Source organism: Lonchura striata, chromosome 8 (assembly GCF_046129695.1).
Source record: "Lonchura striata isolate bLonStr1 chromosome 8, bLonStr1.mat, whole genome shotgun sequence".
NCBI classification, from domain to species: Eukaryota; Metazoa; Chordata; class Aves; order Passeriformes; family Estrildidae; genus Lonchura; species Lonchura striata.
In genome coordinates this window covers 20,241,714-20,266,924 of record NC_134610.1, presented here as the reverse complement: position 1 = coordinate 20,266,924, position 25,211 = coordinate 20,241,714, and the positions used below count along the sequence as shown (strand labels likewise).

Here is a 25,211-nt window from a genome sequence, read left to right as displayed (position 1 = left end):
TATACACTAACTGCCTAACAACCTATGACAGTATCTTTCAGAGATGCATGGTTATTTATGAGAGGCCAATGGCATTTTGTTTCCTAAGGCAGTATTTTCATAATTTCTAGTCTGCTCGGACCTCTCTTGTGCTTCATTAATTCTCAAAAAACCCAAACCAAAACAAAAACCACCTCCAGAACACCCTCCCCCTGCTCCCATCCCAGAATCATCATACAGAGATTATTTTATCTTTTAAGTGCTCCAGGGTAATTTTTAGCACATTTTCCTATGGAAACACAGTTTATACAATCCCACATATGACCTGTCAGGCTACACCGTGCCTTTTGAACTTGTTGCTTACTCTCCAACTGAAGCGGACCAAGTAATTGTAGTCTCAGAGATACCACAATTCTAAAGATTTTGTGAAAATAAGCAGGTAAATAGAGAGCCTTCCATGGCAACAAGGAATTCAGTGTAAATGAAACCCTGATATCAGGCACTGGAAAACTCACAGAAGAATGTTATGAATATTCCAGCCATAAATTTCAGTCATACTTTTTCCTCTGGCTAATGCGATCAGGAGACACGAGGATACAGGGAGGCTGGTTTTATCCACTGCTTGCTGAACTACATGTTTAAGTCAGCAGGATTGGAAAGTGGCATTTATTAATATTGCTTAACACATTCCTTCCCTTTTCTGGTCTGTATGTCTTAGTCTTTTGTTGAAATTAATTGCTTTGCATGTCTGACGCTAAGATATTTTGTAGACACATTAGGCAAATAAGCTTTGAATATTTCAGAATTCTTTGTGTCACATTATGTGCTTTTACTTAGATAGTCTTTTACTTAAATCCTTTCCTAGATTAACTCATATAGCCTCTAAGCCTTCATCCTTTGTTCATTGTGTGAGTTTACTATTATTTTAAACTCATTTTTGGTAATCAGTTCTTATTTTCACTGTTTTGAGTGATTCCTTCCTGTTTTTCAGTTAACCAAATAGCTCCTGATGAAGCCTTGCTGCTCTATTTCAGTGCTTACTTTACATCAGGGTAGTCTGCTGTTGTGCCTTTAATACACTTCTTTCAGTAACTGTTGGCTCTCCTGTGCTCCTACTTCCTTATGAATTTCTTCCAAAAGATCTTCCCACCCGTTCATTCCGCGAGCCAAGAAAAATCCACTTTTGGAAAGCCATGCTTTTTCTGTAACTCTGTGCTTTCTTTGGCATCATTAACTTCATTGTTTTGTGATCAGTTTCGTATTCATATCTTCCACCTTTGTCTCATTAGAAAGCATTAACTGATGAGCTAAATATGCAAAGCAGCCTTTCCCCTCTTATCTCCCCAACTGTCTCAGTACCCTGAAGAAAAGGTTGTTCCAAATCTGCTGACTGTGGGGCTGTTATCTTTTTTTGGAGGTGTGCTTGGACAGAACAAGGGGTAGAACACTGAACTAAGTGGGTGTCAGAACAGCTGGAACAAAGCAGCTTCCCTATTCCCAGCACAGGGGGCATTGCAGAATGATGCAGCAGATCAGCTCATCTGGAGCTGGAAGGGAACTGAGGCAGAGAATCTGTAATTATAAGACTGTTATTTTAGCATCTAATATTTAATAATCTGTCAGGCTTATTGTTGGTATTTTGTGGCCAAAATCTGAAGGCTTTATTCAACAATTACAAAAAAAAAAACCAAACCAACAACCCTGAACTGGTTGCCTGTTGCCTGAAAAAAGCATCAAGACATGCCCCATTACTACTGGAAACCATATACAGACACAGCTCTCTGCAAACACTGTCTGTCTCTAATGGCTTAAAATCAAAGGCAACAAAATAAGCTCCGGGCAAGACAGATACTTCAGGCAAGAAGATATAAGGTGTAAAGAGTGAGACAGAACTATGAAAGACATGTGGGAAAGCATGAGCTTAAAAAACATGGAGAGGAAACCTGACAGATAAGAGGGGCCTGTTTACCTGAGAGCAGCATTGTAAAAGGAATAGTCGGAGTGTAGAAGAAAATTGCAGGGAAGAGCAGACAAGGAGATTGCAAGGGACATGGGAAGAAAAGTAATATAATAAAATGAAAACAGACAGATGGGGAGAAAGAAAATGAATGTAGCATCCATCCAGATTTTTTTTAATTTCTTCACCAGGGAACATTTAAAACCAAATTATTTTTTATTAAAATAACATAAACAAGAAGATGGTAAAACTGTCCTTGATTCTGACTGGATTGTAGCTAATAATCAAAGTAGCTAGAGCTGGAGTCAAAAGGAACATTATTTGCATGGCAAAAAGAATCCCCCAAATTCTGTTTAATTTTTGTGTTTGTTTTGACAGGAAGTTGTTTGCAGGCTTCTTGAAGATTTGGAACAAAAATCATTATAGCAGAGGTGGATCACTGGATCTGACTAATGGTGATGATATTAAAGGTATAATAAATGCAGTTTATGACAATTACATAAATGATAAAAATAGGTCTGTGTTTACACAGTGTTTGTGTCTAGTTCTTAAATGTAGACCTAATGTGATAATATTGTTTTCCTTCTAGCTTCTCTGCATTTTGATAAGCTGGTAGAGGAGATATATTTTCTAGTATATTATTTATGCATGTTTTTGTTACCTTGCAACTCAGAGTTGCCAGCAAGTGCCATATTAAAAAAATTGTAAAGCATGTAGTGCACTATATGGCTTAAGAATACAGCTCTAAGTCAGTGAGCCTCAGAACTGATTTGAATTCTAAATAACCTTTTCCTATAAAAGTGTTATTGCACTAAACCAGTTTTAGAAAACTTTAACTAAACTTTAAAATAAATGTTAGTACAATTGCAACATTCCTATTTGCTTATAAATAGAAATGCTTTGTGAGAAACAGGTGCAGAAGCTGTTCCAATCTGAGATGGTATTCTGAATGTGTCAAAACTGCATTCTGAATCTTCTGACCTACAGAACACAGACTGGAAGATTCTAGTCATTATCCCAACCCAGACTGGCCAGGAGCATGTTGGTCTGATCCAGGGAGGGTCCATACATGTGCTCAGCTGTGTTAGGAGAAGGAAGGACAAACTTCTAGCACTCACCAAGACAGAAGACATTTTTTTCTGTTATGTTTTTGCAGCATATTGTATTACATCTAACCTAGAAATGTCAGAAATACATAATTTTGATGGTGAAATGATTTCAGCATTTTATACACAAGGTACTATACCAGTATGTCCATGTAGTTCAAGAATATTTTTCTACTATGCTAGTTAAATGAGATTGGCTGCTGGTGTTGGCATAGCTATAGGATGTGTGTAGGTCTTTCTATATATAGGGTAGGTGAGTGCATGTGTGTACATATTTTTATGTATAAAATTCATAAATACTGGCAAATACACAGTGAGGCATACTGTAAAAGCTTATGCTTTAAGAAAATACTACTATGGGTCTATTATCTAGTGTTAGGCTGAAAAGGAACTAACAAAGAATTTGAAACCTCCATTTCACTGGCCTTACAAATAATTGAGGAGATAAATCAAAGGATTCTAAGTCTTGGTTGTTCTACAGTCTTGCGCCAAATCCAAGGAGATGGAAGAAGCTACATGTAAAATAGATGCCAAAAGCATCAGAGGTAAAGACCCTAATGAATTCTGACTCCTGCCATTTCCCTGATTTGTAGCTGACAGAGGCTGATTTAAGTTTGGAAGCCTATGGTTCAGCATATAGTTTACTACTTTTCAGGGATATTGTCATTTCTTGTAACACTTCACTTTCTTTCCTAAAAGAACCAGCCTGCTTAATCAATTTCCTCTTCTACCTCTACTTCTTCCAATCATCTCTTGAATTGGAGGCCTTCCTTCTAATTACTGACATAATTTAAAAATGGTCTTATTTGGAACCTCTGTGTAAACATCCACTATTTATATAATCAGTTACCTGGCGTGGTCAGTCACTACGCCTCGGTGTTGCAGTATCTGCTGTTTGCATGAAACCTAAGCCAGCTAATAGCAAACTGACTTTAGTGGGAAAAACAGAAGTAAATATATGCAGTTATTAACAATATGCAATATTTGATGTTATTAGATACAAATCTTTCATGAGGACACCATAATGTATTTGGTGCCTATGAACAATGAAGGTGAAGATCTCAGAACGGGGAAGGAACTGCCATATCTCTGTAACTTGTCCCACAGTCATAGCATAGACTTCCTTAAGAACATGTGGGATAAACTCTGCATTTTGTGTAATGTTTGAAATGATGTCTCTTTGTTCTCTAAAGGATGTATGTGGAAATTTTGTAATTGACATTTGACCTGAGCACACAGTAATCTTTATAGATGCAAGGTAGATGTCTCCAAAAATTGTCACTATTCAGACCATTAATTTTTTTTCTTTAAGCATCTTCCTTTGCTATTTGCCAGTTAACTTCTCTTACTTCCTAGAGATTGTGAAATTACTGTGATTAAAGTTTCTTGCATTGATAATTCCAGTGACAAATTTGAAAGCTCTTACAATTTTAATGCTTTTCAGGATTTTGGAATAAGAAAAATTCCTTATGCTTTTCTGTTTTTCAACTATCCTCAATTAAACACTTACTACTGCCATAAACATTGCTAACTTTCATTTGACACATTCTTATGAGAAAAACAGCACACACACTTTTCACTCCTTTCTGTTCTGAGTTTTGAGGTCTTCTTCCTTAGGAATTAGCAAAACTAAATGAGTTTCCTGGGACTTCACCTGGAGTCAAGTTTTCCCTTATAGGTAGGTGTGTGGCACCTTATTCATTGTTATCCAGAGCAATCCCACTGAAAGTTGATTCCCTCTATCTACTACCTCAAGTTATGCCTGATGTTAATGGTATGCAGTGGTCACATAAACCTTGATAGCAGACTATTCTGTTCCTAAAAACTAGAAGGCAAAGAGAAAGATTTAATACTTATTGTATTTTAAAAAAATAATTAGTAATACTTAGTACTATTTGAGTTGGATTTAGTATTTAATATTTTGGGCAGGTGATGCTGACTGACTGTTCACCACTGTGAGAAAAAGGCCATTTCTCTGGCCACTGGATCATAAAGTTTTACTGCAGAAGAAACACAGGGCATTCAAGGAAAAGCATTATGTACATTTACGATGCTATTTGATAAGGGAAGTCTTTTGAAATTTGAAATTTCTGAAAGGTACTGAGGAAGGTTTCTCTCCTGCCATGATAGTATTAAATTCATAACACTGAAGCAATGGGGCTTTACAAATAAAAGGGTATTTTAAAAAAAGTGTCAGCTCTAACTCAGTAGGAAAGTAGGTTTTCTGTAAACTAAAGAGAGGAATATACCCAGCTCCATGTATTCTTGAAGTTATGTATGTTGTTTCATCTGGAGATGATCTATATAATTTACACTCTGCTTTCAATCTCTACATCAACAATTCATGAAACCAAGAGATACAGCTCTACTATGTTACAAAATGCAGACTCAACCCATACTTTGCAGCAGGTACTGTGCTCTGCTGGGAAGTCCTGTAGTGCATGCCCACTTACTCCTGGTCTCTCGATGAGGTGTTGTCTAACACATTATGAGATGGCAAAGGTCTGATTATATTTCATAGCATCAATATTTGAAAATATAAAAGACACTTCAGCATTTTTATAATATTTAATCTGCATGTCTGATAGAGGAAATAAAGAACGGGATCTTCTGCATGATGTCCTGTTACCTTAATCAAGGCAAATAATGCTTTATTTAAACAAGAAGTCTTAACTGTGTCAGTAGAATGATTTGTAGGCAACAGTTAGTAAGCAAAACTGGAAGAAAGAATGCTTGCTTATGCATGGTTTTGTAAGGATAGCAAGGGTTTGTATGAAGTGGATGCAAAGAGCTATAAACAAAGAGACAATTTCTTAATTTCTTTCACTTACTGCTTTTTACTTAGCAGATTTTGAAAGAAGCATGCTGCAGCAGGATATATTAATCAGGAAACAAGGTGCATGTTCACTTATGCTATCATGGATTGTGGGATTATGTACCTAGCAAGAATATTCTATACCAGCTGCTAAGTATTAATACTGCAGTCAGAGTGAACTAGCACTGTTCTACTTCATTCCCAAGTATTGGAAATTTCCTGATGTAATTTGCTTATGTAAAGTCTGAGAAGTCTTTAGGATCAAGTCCTTATTAAAAGCAAGTCCTTGCTGAAATACCATATCACCTCTCTTAAATATATATATATATATATATAACTAGATATATGCCCTGGAACAGACTTGTTTAGCAAGCAAACATACTAATTTTTACTTTTAGTTAATACCAAACTGTAAAGAAACTTCCAGCTATGCTGTATACTTGTGGGAGGTGAAGATCTTAGATAATTTCACAGATGTCACTTTAAAAGGAAGAGACAGAATTAGTAATATGTGTGTTGTGCAGAGAACTGCAATCCAACATTAGTAATCTATTCCTGTCATTCTCAAATAGAAGGGAAAGTAGGTTAGTAGATGGACAGGATGTCTCCACACAGCAACCACAAAATAAGTGCCATGCCTGAATGATGGATATATTCTTCATATGCATAAAATGCAATATATCCACAACCCGTTGATTTTTTGTAAGTAATCAAACTCATTGTTATCCCTGTTATATATATAAATATAAAAAAATATATTTACCAGTTGCACTGGCAAATTAAAAGGCTTTGTTTCAGAAGTGATTTTCCATATATCTCACATTCTCGGTCACTATTATGTTAATTTCAAGGAAGAAGAAACGGAAAAATTCGGCGAAGTTTGCACTTTAGTCTCTAAACTCAAGGCAAAGAGAGACGTTTTGAAATTTGCCAGGTCGCTGTTGGTGCCCACCTGGGAGCCCCAGCCTGGCGGTTGAAGCGGGTGAGGTGGTGGGCCTGGTAAATGGCTCCTGCCCGACTTCCAGTTCATCCGATGGGAGCTCCCGCTCCTCAGCGAAGCAGCTAAAGCCTTCTCCCTCGGGACATCAGCTTCTCCCGAGTGCCGCCGAGTCTCTGCTGGCACACCATCCTGTCCGGAAAAAGGAACGCCGAGAAGCGGCAGGCGCCCGAGAGCTCCCGGCGATGCTGCCTGAACAACATTCACCTGGATCGCGCTGGGAAGCGCCGGCTCAGCGCCGCCGCTGCCGCCCGCACTCCGGCAGCGGGCTGGGCTGGCCCCGCGCGGCCGCACGCCGGGGAGGTGTCGGGGCGGCGCGGCCCCGGCCCCGGCCCCGGCACCGCGCGTACCGTCTCCGTCTCCGCCGCCGCTCCCGCCCCCGCCGCCCCGCCCCGACACAACCATGGCCGTGGCGGCGGGGCGCGGGGGAAGGCGCGGCGGCACGGGCGGACCGTGCCGCCGGGGAAACCGAGACGGAGGGGAGCGCCGCGGCCTCAGGGGAGCTAGCTCCGGCCGGGCCGCGGCGGCCAGAAGGCCGCCTGCGGCGCGGAAGGTGCGCGCTTGAGCAAGGCAGGGAGGTATCGCCGCGGGACGGGCGTGCACGGGGAGAAGGGTCAGCCGGCGGGCGGCTGCGAACCGGCCCGGGTCGGAGCCCGGAGGCGGGAGCAGCCGGCGAGCTCGGGCCGCGCGGCGCGGTGAGGCTGGGGGCAGGTGCGTGCGCGGCCGACGCCGCTCCCGCCGGCCGCCCCTGGGCGGCTCCGGCTCGGCGGGGCTCGGCTGGGCGCCGGCGGAGCGCGGCGCTCGCTCGGCTCGCGATCGTGTTTGCGCATGACCCCTCCCCGCCTGCGCCCTCCCCTCCCCTCCCCGGCGGCAGCGGCGGCGGCGGCGGGGAAGGTTGGCCTCAGACACAGGCGGCTGCTCGGCGGCGGCGACGCAGTGCAGAGGTGCGGGCAGGTTGCGCTGGCCCCGCGCCCCGTCTCTCTCGCGCCCCGCCTGCCTCCGGAGCTCGCTCCCAGCCGGCGGCCTCCCCGCGCCGGTGTCGGGCCGGCCCCCCGGCCATGAGCGCGGCGCTGGGTGTCCCCCCGCCGCGCCGCCTTCCCCGCCGCCCCCGGCGGCTGCCGGGCTCCAGGAAAGTAGCTTGATGAGTGTCCAAAGTAGCAGTGGAAGTTTGGAGGGGCCGCCATCTTGGTCCCGGCTCTCCACGTCCCCACCGAGCCTGCAGGGCTGCTCCGCGGCGGCGACGGCCTCCCAGCTGCACGGCGCGCCGCCCGGCAAGCCGCCCAAGGAAGGTAACCAGCGCGCCGCGGGGCTGCGCGGGGGGCCCGGCCCTTGGGGAGGGGCCCGGCCGCCGCCGCCGGAGGCCGGTCCCGGGCCGCTGGGAAGCGGCGGCGGGAGAGGCCGGTGCCCCCGGCGGCGGCGCGGGGTCAGCGCCGGGCCCGGTGGTGGCGAGCGGAACCTCGGTCGCTGGGCGAGCGGGGCCCCGCCGCCCCCGCCCGCTCGTCGGCGCGGCGGCGCCTCGTTGTTACCCCCCGCGCCGGGCCGCGCAGGGGAACCCGCCGTGCTCCCTCCGGCCCCGGGCCGTCCGCCTGCCGCAGCCGCTCGCGTCTCCTCGGGCGGCCGCTCGCCGCGTCCTCCCCGAAATAGGCTCCCCTCCGCCAGCGGCTGAGTAGAAGTGCTGCGCCGGAGGATGCAGCCGCTGTTGCTGGAGGGAGTTGGGCACTTTTGGCATCATGGAGGTGGGAAGAGAGGGGCCGACACCGGAGGTTCGTCCCCGTGGGGAAAGCGCCCTCAGGGGCGGCCGGTTTTGCGGCCAGAAGTGACAGGGCGCCTTGCGGCCGCCACGGAATGACTGCAACTTTCTCCTGTCCTCCATCACGCCTTCGATGATAATATTTTTCTCCTCCCTCCCCTGCTCCTCCCCTCTTGTGTTACACCGACAGCGACAGCAGGGTGTTGTGGGTGTTTGCAGGGAATATCTGTATGAAGGTTATGAGCAAACAAGTCCCTTCGCTGTTCCCTTTCGGGTATTGTCTGCTTTTCCTCCTTGTGTTGTGTTGCCACAAGATGTAGCAGTTTTACAGCTAGTGAGTTGTTCGGCGCTTTTAGCTAAAATAACTACTTGCCGAACGCCGGTTAGTGGCGGAGGAGAACTTTTATGCACAAATGCTTGCATATTGAGCAGTTGTATAATTTTAATTGATTTGCCCCAGATTAATGAATACCATGTAGCTTCTGCAGAACGTCATCGCCCAAGCAGGAAACTTGCTAACTTAAAATAGAAATAGTTGCGAAGATGGAGAGTCTTTGTTTTTTAGGTCTTCCTGTGGTTGCTTGCTTGCTTGCTTTTTGGGTTTTCTTGGGTTTTTTATTTGGTTGATAAGCAATATAGGGACTTAGTAACAGGGATTCGACGTCCTTAAAATGTATAATGCAGTCTGGTTTCTCCATTTTCCACACCAGTAGTTGTCAGACTTGTATCACTCTGTGTCACTTTTGCACACGCTCCTGCAGGTAGATTGACATGAAATGCTCTAGAAAATACCTGGGAAGGAATTATGGTATATGTTAAAGATGCTGAGTAAAGTGGCAGGCATTTTGTGCTCGTCTTCTCTGGGAAACCAAAGCTGTTAGAAAAACCATCAGCAGCCAAATTCATAGTTTTAAGTTTATTGAGAGCAGGTATTTTCACTGTTGCAGCTCTTGTTAGGAATATGCATACAGATAATATGTATATGTAGGATATTTTTGGATGTATTTCAAATACCTGCCATTTAAATTTGAAATTATTATTGCAATATAAATTATCTATCTATTTATTTTAACAAAAAATGGTGGTCCATGAGTAGCTCTGTTGAGACAAGAAAAATATTTTTTGTGAAGCTCATTTTTATATGCTCTTTACATTTTTCTTTCTTACAACTCAGGCTGTTGGATTTTTCCAGGTACTGTAATTTGCATCCTCTAATACAGATTATGGGTTAAAAGTAATCAATACCTTGGTGTTTGTTTGGTACTATAATGTGTTGTATTTTTATAGTGTTCCTTGGTTGTGTTTAAATTGTGTGTCCTCACTAGGTAGCTCTCTTTGAAAATAAGCATAAGCTGCCGTGCTTGGGTTCATGTTTTGCATTCATGTTTGTGAGATGTTATCAAGGCATCTTACTTTATATATGGTTTACAAAGAAGTAGCTTGCCAGAAATCAGTAGGCCCTGAAATATAAATATATTAGTATGTTCATAGGCATTGGCTTATATATGTGAAAGACTGATGCCAGATCAAACTAATAAGCAAGGAGTATTTGCAGTACAGTGTGTTTATGGGAGCCTGGGCTGTCATCAATTCTAAACTTGTGATACCTGGGGCTTGTGAGTTTTGGAGCAGTGCACAAGGCTGCCAGCCTGCACTGGATCCCAGCTGCATTGCTGCTGGTGCCAGTTTTGAGTGGGTAATATTTACCATACAGCGCATTTGGCACTTGTGCAGAGCTTCTTTCCCAGCTTGGCCTTCTTGTTTTGGGTTAAATCCCTTTGGTTGTCTCCTGTGAGAGTTATGTCCCTGTTGCCTTTGGAAGTGCAGACCTTCATGGAGTGTACCAAGTGTGCTGTGGTTGATCTGACCTCAACTATGAAGGTCTGGTATCAGCTCACATGTCTCACATGGGCATTTGAAGATTCTGGTTTATTAAGAGCAGAAACCATCTGCACGTTGATTTAGGAAGTTCTAAAAGTATTTTCGGAATCTCTTAATAGGAAAAAAGCAAAAAATAAAAGCTCTAGCATATATGACAATTGCACAAACACATTTTAAAAAACTGGCAATATCTTGTCAATATCAAGAGACTACTTGGGAAGTATGGGTGAAATTAGAGGAAATAATAATTTAAAAATATTTTAATCTTTTAAAATGTGCTGCAACGTTGCAGCAACATTTTCCATTGGATGCTATCTTCTATATCTTGATCTAGAGTGGCCTCATGGCTTTGCTGTATTGATTTGATTTTTTGTTTTGAGGTTTTGAAATGAAAAGACTGGGATGGACTTGAATACAGTTGCAGCTGTACACTTTTACTGTATAAGAACTATCTCTTGTTTGCATTTTAGTGTAGCTTGTAAATGTCTGTCGTTCTGTCAGTTGTTTTATATTCCCATAACTTACGTGTGGTATATGTGGTCACTTAAGAGCCCTGCAGTAGATGTTATCAGGAATTTAGGAGGACTGTTATGCAGTATTATTTTGCATACTGTATGTGTGGTTGTGTGACTGAATCTTCTGCCATCGCTCACATAATTGCAGTCAAGCCATTTCCTGTTTGAAGTTTCTTTACTTTTGTCTGCTTTGTGTCTGTAACTAAAAATATTAAAGCACATACCTGCAGAGTGCTGTTTTGTAAATGGAGAATGTTCAGGCCAATGCTGACAAGGCAGAGTCAGAAGAGATTCCATAGGTTGTCTTGCATTGGAAGGGACTGTAAAGATCATCTAGTTCCAGCTCCCTGCTATGGGCAAGGACACCTCCTTCTAGACCAGGTAGCTCAAAGCCCCATTCAGCTTGGCCTCGAACACTTCCAGGCATGTGGCACACTCATCTCCACAGCTACTGGAGGGTCAGCCTGTTCCAGAGCCTCACCACCCCCAAAGTAAATAATTTATTTCTAATAACTAATCTAAATCTACTCTGTATCTATTTAAAGTTGTTGTCCCTTATCCTGTCCCTTCATGCTCTTGTAAAAAGTCTCTGTCCAACTTTCTTATAGGCCCCTTTTAGGTACTGGAAGGTCCTGTATGGTCTTCCTGGAGCCTTCTCCAGGCTGAGCACCACCGACTCTCTTAGCCTGTCTCCATAGCAGAGATGCTCCAGCCCTCTGATCATCTTTGTGGCCTTTGTCTGGGTTCTTCCAGCAGGTCTGTGTCCTTCATTGCTCTCCAGGTGGGGTCTCAGTAGAGTGGAGTAGAGGGGCAGAATCCCTTCCCTTCACATTATAGACATGCTGCTTTAGGACATGGTTGGCTCACTGGGTGGGTGGTGCTGCAGTGTCTGGTAGTTAAGCATAATGCTTTGTAAGTTATTTTTTATGTGTGCTGTTGGCTAAAAGCAAAATGGAATGCCAAATAGAACTTCGAATTAACACAACAGGAATACAAATTTCAGTTTTCAAATTTCATCCCGAATTTGTATATGATGGCAAAATGGTAAATAAACTTATGCCATGTATTGACAGTCTTTGAAGAGCTTATATTGTATGAGTAGCACATTTTGTTGGTGATTTTTTTCCTAAAATTTGATAAATGTGTATTGTTTGTATTTATTGTTACCTAAAATGTGATGGTAGTTATGTGTCTGAGCACAAAGGTACAGTTTATTTCCTCCTTAAGTTTCCAGTCTAGAAAATGCTTCTAGATGCCAGGTTGCATCTGTATGCTGCGTACAATATATTAGTCCATGAACATGAAAGCAACCTGAATCTTATTAAACTTCCAGGGTTGTTGTTTTCTGTTGTTTGCACATAGTGCAAAAGCTCAGCTACTTTGCTTTAACAGGAAGTTCTCAGTAAGTTTGTTGGCTTTTATCATTCAACTGTAGATTAAAAATTTTATGGATTTGGCTAGTTTATATGGGGCCAGAGAAGAACAGGAACACTTTTTGTATTTAAAAATGATGGCATATTTTTACTCAGAATGAGCACAGCAATCATAAAAGGTTATTTAGGCTGGCTGTAGCATGAGCAGGTGTTGTCTGAGATTGATGTTGTGCCAGTGATGCACACAAATTCTAGCTTGTGATATTATTGCTGGTTTAGTTGAAGATGTGATTCTCGTAGTGAGCTGATGGTTATGCCAAATTCTTTGGAGATCTTGTAGCATGTCCAAATGAGAAATGGGAAAGGAAACCTTTTTTAATACAAATCCTTTTTTTGAATCTGGTTTTTTAAAACACAAGTGCTGTAGCAAATAGAGTAAATTAGTTCTTGGCCAACTGTTTTGTTTTAATTCTGTTTTACTCTGCCTGGAATGGAATTTCCCATTAACTTATTCCATTTTAAATGGAGAGGGAATCGACATAGGGACAGGATGTTTATTTTTATTTTCATTCAAGTAAAAAACTTGCTATTTCTCTCATTCTTTTTTCCCCCCCCCGCTCTTTTTTTTTTTCTTGTTTGCTTTTTTCTTTCAGCAATTAATTTTTTTCTCCTCCAAGCCGAAGTAAGCTTGCTCATTAGAAATAACTGTAGTCTCTAGTTAGTATTGACATTTCTTTGGATTTTCTTAGAGCCTGATAATCCTAAATGATTGCAAAATACTGTTGTGACTGCTGGGAAACAATAACATATATATGTGCATCATGATCAAAGTTAGTTCTATAGAACTTTGCTACCTTAAGAATTGAGATTATGGAAATATGACAGGCTTAAATAATCCTTTATGCTTTTTGTGTTACTGGTATAAGGTTGTGTTTTGAAGTAGTTCTTGCTCCCAATCCATTTACTCCCATATGAAAATTTTGCTTCCATGCTGAGCTTTTTTTCACAAGAAAAAATGTCGAAGTTAGTAAATTGTTTTTATGCAGTAGAGTAGTTCCTAATTGTAGCTAATAAGCATAAAAGCACACAAGTGGGAGGAAGAAAAGCTTTATGAACTTCTTTTGGTTTGGCTTGGTATGTTTCAGCTATAAAAGAGAAAAAGGGAAATTTGGGTTGCCAGATTGCTCTGAGTGGGTATGAAGGTGGGTAGAGGAAGAAGAGTGGTCAGAGTTTCTGTTGACAATGCCGGTACTTCAGTTGTGATCGTTGGAGAGCAGTTAAACAGAAACTGGCCACCATAATGTAACCCAATTTTTTAGGTGCTGCAAGTGGAAAACTTCTAATAGTTGCTGAAAATAACAAGAAACAAGTACTGCACTTTATGTTCAGTACTTAAGGGCAAAGTTTGCTAGGAGTAGGGAAGCATTAGTGAGCATCAGAAGGTATTTTGGATCCTACATTTCCCATCATCTTGTCTCCATTGTTATTGGAATGCTTTGTTTGGGATGGGAGGTAAGGGTCTGCTTCCTTCCCAGGCACCTTCTCTCAGGAGGTCTTACTCCTTTTTTCATTCCTGAGCAGAGCAATGGTATATACCAGCAGAAAAATCTTGGCACCTAGGCTATTCCTGGAGAGGATGTGGTAGGTGGCAGGAACATGACTGCTTGTAAGCCTTAATTCACCTAAAATTTAGTCCTGGAAAAAGGGAGCAGAAGGTCTTAAGTGAAGTTGGACATGCTGAAGATGCTGGGGGAAGACTGGGACTGTGCGACTCTTCGGGATGGGTCCATGCTGGAGGGATTGACTGAAATCAGAGTGACTATATTATTAATCATGACTTAAATCAGTGAGCAGGAAACCCTGATTAAATAATTGTTTTTAATTTTATTTTGCATTTGTGCTTAATTATTTTTCCTAAAGAAAAGTTGATTCTAATTGGTCTAATTTGATCATAGTCTTGCTAGGCATGAGGGGACACATCTATATGCATTTATTTAAGGAGTTACACTCCTTAGATTCTTAATGTTTAAGTAACAAAATTCCCCATGCTTTAGACAGCTTTTAGCTAACTTTGTTAGTTAAATAAAGTTAATTCTAATTGTGCTATGTACATAGTACATATATATACAAATGTGCTTTGCGTTTAAACCAGATAAAGGAGAATTGTCTGTAGTTTCTGAAATGAGTAAATTACTTCTGGTCACTTGCCAGAGCCTTGCAAAATTTGGAGTTAATAGATGAAATCCAGTCACCAGTCCTCTGTGTTCATCATGTGGAAGAGAAAGCCAGGCTTTCCTGCTTTCCAAGCAGTCGGTTGCTCTTCAGTAGTTCTGAGTAAAGCAACTGCTGAAGTGGTTGAATAAATGAAAACGGCTGAAGCAGTTGCTGGTGAAAGCTGACCAGGTGCTTCAGAACTCCAGGCAGCTCACCCACAGCTTTCAGTGATCTGATGGTCTGTCTGCCAGCAGAGCATTCAAGTTTATAATGTTTGAATATATTTTTCTCTTTTATGAATTTAATGGATCATAAACTTCAAATCTCACCATAGATTATTATTGCTTCAAGCTTCAATTAAACATTTAGTGCTAAGTATATTTTTCAAATACACAATTAAGAAAAATTACCTGCCTTGTGCTCAATAGCTTTAGCTGGAAAGGCTCTGAAGCAGACTGCTGTCCTCCAAGGATTTAGAGGGACAGCTAGTGATTGTTGAGTGACTACACATCACTTCAGAGTAGGAAAGTTAATTTACTGGAGCTTTTATGTGAAACTGGATGTCATGGAGAAGAAGGTTGGTATTTCCTAGGACCGCCTCTGCTTGCTGAGAAGTGGCAGCAGGAGCATTAAGCAATGTATCTTGCCTCATCATATCTGCAGTTTTACGTAGGTGGAAACTTAAGGCTGCAATGCTTTCTTTATAATGGCCTTAAGAACAAAGCACTCTGAACTTTGTATTTTAAGACGTGGGGATGGTAGTAAGAAACTCCAGAGTGCCTTTTACAGGAAATTAAGCCTGACCATAGTTATTTGGGGGATTGAGGAGTACTAGATTCCATTTCTATGGACTTCTAATAGATCTATACCTGTAAGAGATTTTTTTTTTTTTTGAGGAATAAAGGAAATCCTGATGCTTTTAGGAAAATCTGTTGTGTGATATCACACACCCCAAGACTTTTAGCTATTTTATTTTGTAAATACCTTGAACTGAAAGCATGTACACGCTTCAAACACTGTCTTGCATCTGTAACTTTTGGTGGATTGTTTTGGTTTTTTTTAATATGTAAACAAACTTCTGAACTATATGCTGAAAGGCAGAAAATTAGAAAGTAATCTTACAAATACATATATGAGTTTAATAAGTCCTGCAAATCTGAAACAGTATAATTTAGATCCTGGTCTTCCCACTGTGGGACTCTGATGCACCAGATAATTGAGATTGAACAGCAGAGGTGTTTCCATTTCCGTTCTCCACCATCGGACTCTTTGGCCTCTTGGTTCTATGGAGACAAACTTGGATGATGCTTCAAGTAATACTTGATTTGTAATACTTCTTTTTTTTTCTCCTGTGGCTTAGACTAATCCAACCTGTACAATCCATAGTTGTATTTGGTAAATACTGTTTTTTTCTAGTTAATGGTATGTTCTCATAGGGTTCCACAGTTCTGTCCTTAATTTTGCAACAGTACTTTAGCCAATTTTAGTGTGTATCCTGATTCCCTCTTGTAATTACTTTGCCTCTCAAAGATGTTAAAGCCTTTTCTGTTTCTTAGATTATTCTTAGTATTCTTAGTGTCCTTTAAGAAGTTGATATTTTTGTTATAAAGCAATTGAAAATAAAATCCACACATTTTCAATACTTACCACTTTAACATCTGTGGAATAGTCAAGAGTGGTCTAAGGAGTGTGATTAGTTTTGTAAAGTAATTTTTTTTGTTTTAACTATGGTAGCAGTGATTATAAAGAGTGGTTTTCTTGGTATTACTAGGGTTTTTCTTTGGGTTTTTTCAGGGTTTTTTGGCAATTTAGTTATTTCTTGAGCTGGTGGCTGTTTGGTAGTGTGGTTGCTGTGTCTTTGATACATGTTTTAGAAACTTCTTGACTATTAATGTCATGGTTTAGTTTCAGTAGTCTTAGTCCCACTCCACAAGCTTTAATTTTGAATAAAGTGGAACAATTCTTACAGTACTTGTGTTCTTAGCCTTATGAAGGCTCATTATGAGGAGTGGGATTTTAATATTTCAAAGTTACAAGTAGGATTCAAATAGAAGTAATTCCTGAAGATGCAGGTTTAGAATTTTTAAATGAGATTTAAAAAGCACTTTGCTGTACATGTTATGGCCTCAGTTTGCTTTTCTGAAGTTCATTGCTTATTGAATTTACTTATACAATCAGATTGCATATTGTCTCTTTGTAATTAAATTGTATTATTAAATGATTGTGATACAAATACTGCTTAAGAGGAGTTACACCAGTATTCAAACTGAAAAGCAAATGTCATGTTGGTCTTCCTTGTTAGGTGGTATTTTGTATTTTGCTTGCTTCATACATGCTACCATATCCAGAACATACAAGTGGTTACTATTAAGGAAGCAGCAGTTTTGTATGTCCTGAATGTACACATTTTTATATATACACAAACCATTTTCTCAGTGAACTCTTTTATCATTAGGAATACTAATGTTGCTGTTAGGGCCCTGCATCTCACAAAGCAGTCTCATAAACAAGCTAAACTTACACAAATATTTCAGCTGCTTTTAAGTATAAATGTCCTAAATTCCTATTGTTTATTATTACATACCTCTTAAAAACTTGTTTCATTTTTTCAAATATGTAATTTTGTTAAATCTGAAGATGATTGCAGATGATACAAAGATTGGCAGCTGGATTAATCATGCTAGTTTTGCTATATCATGAGTTTCAGTTTTTGGTATTGTTTGCTTTTAAACAGGAGAACAGAAATGTGTAAAGTTCACAAGAGTCTGGTTGTTTATTATTAGATTATACATTAATACTGTATTTCTTGTATTTTCTCTCTGTTTCTTATACTTGCAACATATATAATAATTGAGGTACAAAATAGTGAAGCCGTGACAATGGGATCTCCAGTGAATTACCCTAAGAGTGGTAGGGTTTTGCTTTTCTTCCTCCCATGGTGTGTGATTGCTAGTTGACCTGATTTGTTCTCTTAGCTAAATCACAACATGCTGTTCTCAGAGCTTTTGCTTGTTTTTTTCTTCCAGAGAAGTGCAAACAACAGGCACCAGTCTCTGCCAGTGTCTGACACCACCTTCCTGCTGTTTCCCTTAAATCTTTCTCTTCGAGTTTGTTAGAACCAAAAAAAAGAGGAAAGTTTTACAGCAATTTTTACTATTTTTTGTGTGTTGTTCTTGTGGCTTTGAAATTCCATCTTTTTAAGAGAAGCAAGCAATGAGGCAACAATACCAGTGACTGTCAGAAGTTGCAGAATTTGGTGGTGTGCCACCATCCCTGCTGTATCTGGGTGGGATGTGTGCTCTCTCCTACACCAGCAGGATACTCAGCCTTCCTTCTCCTACTGCCAGTTTCCCTTCCTCACTGGTGCTGGGCTGCACAGGTGACCTCCAGTACCATTCTAATTCTCTGCTTCCCCTGTGCTTCTCTAAGCAGTGCTTCTCCTGCTCAGTTTTCATTTGTGCATGCTGCTGATGTTGCTGACAAGAGGGCAGTCCATCGGTGCAGTAGGAGCAGGAACCTTCTGGATATTTGACCTCCCTCATTGGCTGAAGGTGCCTCAGTGAGACTGTGCTCCAAGGAAGTGCCCAGGAGTCTCCTCCCGTGTCCTGCAGCACATCACCCTGCAGGAGCTCTCCTGCTGTAGTGCTGGCAGCAAGGGTGAGTGCTTTGTGCACTCAGGATTTTGCAGTTACAGGCACCTGTGTCTAGGAAGACCGGAGAGGAATGCTTGTTTATCTGAGGTGTCAGAGTTCTCACTGACCACAGCTACCACTTGAGAAGAGGTGAAATCCTGTTTAAAGGTTGTGGGTAATAGTTCAAATGAGAAATTTTTGGGAAATAACAGATGTTGTTAGTGTTTTTTCAATCTTTAATGAAATTGCTCATGCTTTTTTAGGTTTAAGTTAAAACAGATTGTTACAAATGCTTTTTGTTACATCCATTGACTTACAGAATTTATTTGGTTCGTTGTACCAAAGAGCCAAAGATAGTGAGTGGAAGAGCTTATTGCTGAAAAAGAAGCCATTTTTAGTGGAGGTTTCTCATTTGGTAAATGATTTTGTTAGTATGTAGTACTCGGAAAACAGCATTTTGTTGTATGAAAGCAGTACATGAAAGCAGTGAATCAATGCTTCAGGTAACTACCAAAATAGGTAGCATGACTACCTATTAGGGATGAAAAGGGTTTCACTAGAGACTAGATTGATCTTATTGTAACAGACCCAAACCTGCCTGGTGTACTCAGTTATTTGTGTTGCTATTTGCTATCTTGTATTTAGAAGTTTTCCCATGGTTAGACTTCATCACATGTTCATATTTACTGTGGCAGTGCTGGAGCTGAAGGGATTTAGCTGCCCGCTCTGGGGGCGTGTGGTGTGTGTTGGTCCTGCTGGTGGTGGGAGCTCCCGCTGGGCACAGGCAGGGCGAGGAGGGCAGCTTCCCATTTGTACTTCAGAGAACTGCTGTTGGTGAAACTTTCTCATTACTGATGTATTTTTATTAATTTGTTTTGAATAGTGCTTAAGTTTTTGTCACTGAGACAGCTCGCTAAAGCAGCAGTCTGGCGTGGGGAGTGTGGTGCATGTGGTGGATACTCCCATGCACCTGGAGACTTGTCAGGTCGTGTCTAACTGGGCAGTGGTCTCCTTTGGACTGTTTGTGTTTTCTTACTGATGAAAGTAGGCCTGGTCTGATTCTGGGTCCTGTCTTAAGTCCATCATCTGTTTGATGATAGATGTATTTGGTTTAAAGTATTTTTCCATGTGGTTAGCTGGTGCTTAGTTACCCTGAAGTGGATCAGTTGTGTTAAATACGTGCCAGATAAAAGGCATCCCAGTTTGTCAGATGTTGGTAAGGTGTGCTGCTGCCTCCCAGTAGCGTGGTGTGTTCTGTCTCTGTTAAGTCGGCTGCAGGAAGTAGGTTCCACAAAGCCCGCTTTAACCATCCAAGGGATTTCATGGTACTCCCCTGCCTCTGGTGTGAACTATTCTAAGGAGAAATCCTGCTTTATCTCTTGTCAGATGGGGAAGAGAGGTTGGATCACTCTTTCTTTTGCTAAAATTATGCCTACAGTAGTCTACAGAAGGTGGTGAAATATCCTTATCCCTTAAGAATAAAAGGGCAGTAGTACTGTAAGTGTTCAGGTGCTTCTACATGGTGGATGATGTTAATTATGGATGAGTATTTTTACTGGTGTCCTGAAGAATGTTTTGAATGTATACCTGAAAATATTATTTTCTTTCTCAATTTGTGATATCAAAGACTTATAATTCTGCTCTTGCCTAATTTCTGGTTGCCCCATGGGTTTTAACTGCATTTTTGAAGTTTTATTCATGTGATTGCAGACTGTTCCACGAGGTTCGCTTAGCCAGCAAGATGGGCAGTTCTTAGGAAGGGGGTGTATTGAAAGGAATGAAAATTCCTTCTGTTTTTTTATTTCTTCTAAAACTTGAATGAAAGTGATAGTATAGCAGAAAAGAAAGCTGGTTTAAAATTAGGCAATGAGCTTTGGATAGGAGAAATGGCTGTAATGCAAATTTCTTTAATGATAATGCTGAGCAAAACTAAAACTGAATTTTTGACAGATGATTACATAGGATGTTTCTTTGTGTGTGAACTGAGTGGGTTTTAAATTTTTAAAAATGTTCAGTACTCAAAGTTGCAACTGAATGCAGTGTATACTGTTGGTATCAACAGGCTTTGTAGCTCTGCTGTAAGGAGTAAAAAGCTTGAAATATTTCCTCTCCCCAACCTCCAATAGCCTTAAACCTAATTTTTTTTACTGTTTCATGTGCCATTTCATGTCTTTTTTTTCCCCTCTATCTATAGAATGGGAGCAATGCTGCAAGGTCCCACGAAAATGTAGGTGTAGTCATTAACATGTCAGCTCTATGTGTGTGTAATTTGTCTAGCTGTGTTCTGAGAGTCTCTTCCCTACAAGGGACTTTGAGGAAATGAGTTTCTTCCCGTGTTCAGTGAAACTTGGATTGTTTCAGATGTAAATTAATAAAAACAAACCAACCAAGGTTTGGTTCCAGCATGAAGGAACAGTAGCTAATTGCTGGCTTCTCTGAGCACCACTTAGACAGGGTACCTCCAAGAGAGCACAGTGACCCATCTCACAGGTAGCCTAGCCTGCTCAGCATAGGGCCCAGGATCCCTGTTGCACAGGCTCTCTGGTGGTGTGGTGGTTTGTGCTGAATCTTATGGTTCTGCAGTCTAAATATCTTAATATATGTTACTTTTTTTCAGTTTTTTGTGGTTTCTATGCTATGTGGGCCATACAGGTATTTCGAAAAAGGCGAAAATCTATGGTGTTCATGGAAGTTAATACCTTTTTCTTAAAATGCTCTAATGCAAAAATCAAAATATTTCATGTATCTTGTAATTACAATTAGTGATGAATTTATAATCCTAGTTTAATCTTAGAGGTGTAATGAGCTTTTTTTCATGTTGGATGTTAAAATTGTACGGAGGCTGATACTCTAGTTGATCACAATGTAATAAGTAAAATTAATATATTTGGAGAGACTTACAATTTGCTTTTTTTAGTTTCTTATTTATAACATGTTCCTCGCTGTGTAACAGCAAAACCAGGATAGATTAAGAGCTAGGTACTGTGGTCAGCACTTTGTCCTGTGTGCTCCAGGGAGCAGAACCCTTGCCTCGAGGGTCAGTGGGCTGTCTGTACTTGGGGGATTTTGAAGATCATGAGGGTAGAAATGGCAGTTGGAGCTGCAGAAATAATGAGATTAGAAGTTCAGAGAATTAACAACTGAAATTGACACAAATATAGCTTTCAGATACTAAATGACTGGTATTGTAACTCAGAAAAATAAATTTATTCTGTTAAATTGTTGAGGAGTTTTGGCCTGCCTCTCTATTTATGGGTAACTCAAAAACTTTATTTGGAAAAAAGCTGCAACATCTTGCATTTCATCCTTCATAGTTTACTTTTTCTGAGGAGGGTGAGAACCAAAAGCCCTATGGGAAGAGACATTGCTTGCTCTGTTCCTGCTCCGTAGATGACCTCTGCTTTTAACTTCCTTTCCACTCCTTCTTCAGATAGCAGAAGCTACTGTTTGTTTTTGATATGTATAAAAGGCCTGTGCCATTTTAAATTCTTGCAGAACAGCCATTTCGTGGACTCAAGTGTTTAGAGCTCTCGGTTTGCCTCCTTATAACTGAATACTGCAAATCAAATTTGCTGTACTTTCTGGTATTTCTCTAGGTAGATGTTTCTTCTTCAGGACTGCTCCTGACTTTTAGTCCTTTTCAGCATAGAAATAAATGGAGGGATGGAATATAGGGAGCCTTTTGTTCAGAGTGGGGTGATTTGAGAGTATCACAAAACTGGTGTTATCTTGTGACCTGTTAGTCTGCATCACCAACAAGTGACCTGTGAAGTTGTAGTGTGCTTCTCCTTGCTTGCTGCCTCTTCCCCAAGGGGACAGGGAGCGTCTGGTTTTGCAGCAAATGAAGCTGAAACGGGCAAATTCTGCTGCTCTCTTTCTGTTTGGATACCTTTTACAGAGTTGCCTAGAAGCAAGAGTAATTGCTGCACATTTCTCTACATAGATGAAGAGGGAGCTGTAGACATAGGCAGGCAGCACGTCACCTGCATATGTGCAGCCCAGGCTGTTAGTTTTTATCTCTCTTGACATAACGTTGTGTTCAAGGCAGATGTTTGCTGTGTACAGGCAGTCTTTTTGTGTTCTGCCACTGATGTCTTGCTAACTTTGGCCAAGACAATAGGTACTTTCTGTAAAGTATAAATACATTTTTCTTACCTTATAGAGGGATTGTAAGCATAAACTTATCCGTGCATTGTATATGAAGGGGGACTAGTACAGTGTAATACATCAACATTTATACTGCTCTCTAGGACACTAGCAAGGACTTGTTTTACTTTTGATTGACAAAGGCAAACCAAAGGGGTGCCATCATATTTTCTTTTAACTTTCCTTCTAACTTCGTAGCATTCAGTCATAAAGCAGTGTATTTAGTGGCATTTTTTATTAACCAGAACATTGATTTTAACTCTGAAGAAAGAAAAGTTACTGCTTTCGACCTTGTAACTGTGTAGTAAATCTTCCTTTTCCAGGAAGAAGCTGCATGGAACCTAGATAGGATTGTTTAAGGCCTTTTGGGAGATTTTAGAGAGGTTTGGATCACATTTATGCATGCACAGAATATAGTGGTTGAAGATGACAAGAAACATGAGGTGGATGTGTTAGCTGGCTATCCAGTTGCTGCCAAAACTGACAGTTGTCTGGAACACAACTTTATTAAAAGCACTTTAAAAGAGAGCTTTGTATCTCTGATTATTCCGTCACTGTAGCAGATGTTCAAATCAGATGCTGTCATTAAAAGTGAGTTTTACTGAAGATGCATTTGTTTTTCAGTATCTATATATTTGTTCTAAATGGACTAAATGCTTAGAGTAGTATTTTAGACAGTGAGAGTTAACTAGTCAATAAACCTGGTCTCTGTTATAACTTTTTTTTGCAATGAAGAGTGCAAAATGGTCAGTGAGGACTGCCTTAAACCTATTTCTTGCTGTTTCTTTGTAACATTCAAACTCTGGCAGCTTGCTAAGTGATGGAAGTTGGCATTGTTGAAAAAACACCAAAATACTTCTGCCAAATCGGAACTTGCTCTTGGTAGTTAAGACTAATATAGGAAACAGTTGCAAGTGAGGAATCCAGACCTTTTAGAAAAAGAAGTAAATGTGACACTTGGGATGATACAGCAACAAATTTCAAAGAAATTGATGCCATTCTTTGTCATGAACATGTTCAGGATATCACCTGTGTAGTCTGTGTGTGTTCAGAGTGTTGACTTGTCAGGCTTGTTCTGTATGTGGTATTGTAGCCAACTTGAAATACCTGGTTTTAACAAATTTTTTATTATTTAAGCTGTTGATTGTATGAGTTCAGAATAAACTTTATAAATGAGGGCATTTCCAGAAGGAATATTATTCACTGTTAATACTTTCTCGTGGTGTATTTTTTGTAGCAGCTTTTCTGTTTTATTGATGGAGGAGGGTTTTCATGGTGGGGAAAGATATTGCAGACTGGGATTTTGACACAGGAAGTACACTCTGCTTTTGCCTAACTCAGTACTGTTTATAAGAGCCTAGAAGGCATTAGTGGACATGGAGAGTTATTTTGGATGTGGGGAATTATTCTTCCAAGCAGACTGTTTTGCAGTGGGGCACAGCATGTGTTTCTGTTACAGTGCCCATGAATTGATCTATTGAATTCAGTAAAGGTGTGCAAAGGAGAAAAGGCAATATAGTGATACCAGTCTTTGAAATGTAGGCTCCTAAGTGCCATTGGCGGGTAGCAGAAAACAGCTTTTGATCTATTAGTGATACAGAAATATAGAATCATCAGAGTTGGAAGAGGCCTTCAAGATCATCTAGTCATACCATTAGTCTAGCACTATCATTTAAACTGTTGTATAACACTCAGATCTAGACACCTCTTAAACATCTCCAGGGCTGGTGAATACACCACCTCCCTGTGCAAGTTATTCCAGTGCCTGACCACTCTAAAAGTGAAAAAGAAATTTCTAATATTTAATCTGAATTTCCCCTGTCTCAGCTTAAGGCCGTTTATTTGGATCATCTCTCTGAAGGTCCCATGGAAGACACCAGCCCCCACCTCCCTACAGCCTTTCTTGAGGTTGTTATAGGGAGCAATAGGGTTCCTCCTAAGCCTTCTCAAGACTAAACTACTCAGCCATTCCCCACAGCAAAGGTTTTCTAGACCTTTCACAAGCCTTGTTGCCCTTCACTTGATATGCTCCAGCACCTCAATGTTCTTTTTAAAGTGAGAGGCCTAGAACTGAACACAGTATTCAAGGTGTGGCCTCACCAGTGCCGAGTACAAGGAGAAATACACTGTGTGTTCTTTCAATTGTTGTTTGTCCCTTCATTCATCACATTAAACATTATTCAACAGACTCAGGAAGGACCTTGTCGTGGTTCTGTTGCTCATAGCAGTATTTGCTATGCTAACGCTTCCTGTACACAATGCACATGGAATTATACTGAAAGTCTGGGAAATGGATAGATAGATAGATACCATGTTGAATGCTCTGTGTTATATCTTATTTTCTCTTTATTATTTAGTTTATACTTGCCAACTCCTATCCCTAATATAAAAAAACCCACCCTGAAAAAATAATGGCATCATCATTTCTGGGGCAAGATGAGAAAAGTTTGATTTGTGAAGAATTCCTTCAAGAAAAGCTGCCAGAAAGAAAAACCTGGCTAAAACCTGAACTGTTATATGGTTTTACATGCCAGATAAAACTAGATGTTGGTTCATTTTCTGAATAATGAATAAAATTGAAATGAGACACAGCATACCATTGTTCCAATGAGTATTGTGAAAAAAGTAGCTTTCAGACCATCAACATCATTAATTTAGACTTCAGTCTTGAAATCTGTCATAGACATACAGGCTTTTCCAATTTTTATGCTTAGATATAATTTTTAAAGGTGCTCAGTCAGTTGTGGCTTTTTTTTTTTTTTTTTTTTTTTCCCCCTTTTCAGGTCTTTCTCTTACATTACTCTTTGTCTTTCTTGGGTACTGCACTGCACTTCAAACAGGTTGTA

General features: G+C 40.7%; 1 protein-coding gene across 4 annotated transcripts in view; it reads left to right on the top strand.

Moving 5' to 3' along the window:
• The first annotated feature begins 7,292 nt into the window (after positions 1-7,292).
• TLK1 (tousled like kinase 1) overlaps positions 7,293-25,211 on the top strand; it is a 68,020-nt gene continuing 50,101 nt past the window's right edge. The window contains exon 1 of one of the 4 annotated variants that reach the window (XM_021552449.2): positions 7,293-7,407. Coding sequence is in view for 1 of the 4 variants with exons in the window: in XM_021552448.2 (XP_021408123.1) it covers positions 7,996-8,143 (148 nt within the window). In the remaining 3 variants the exon portion in view is untranslated. Of the gene's footprint in view, positions 7,408-7,712; positions 7,799-7,914; positions 8,144-8,575; positions 8,618-25,211 lie in introns of those variants that run through there. The other 3 variants (XM_021552450.3, XM_021552448.2, XM_021552451.2) reach the window with 3 other exon arrangements.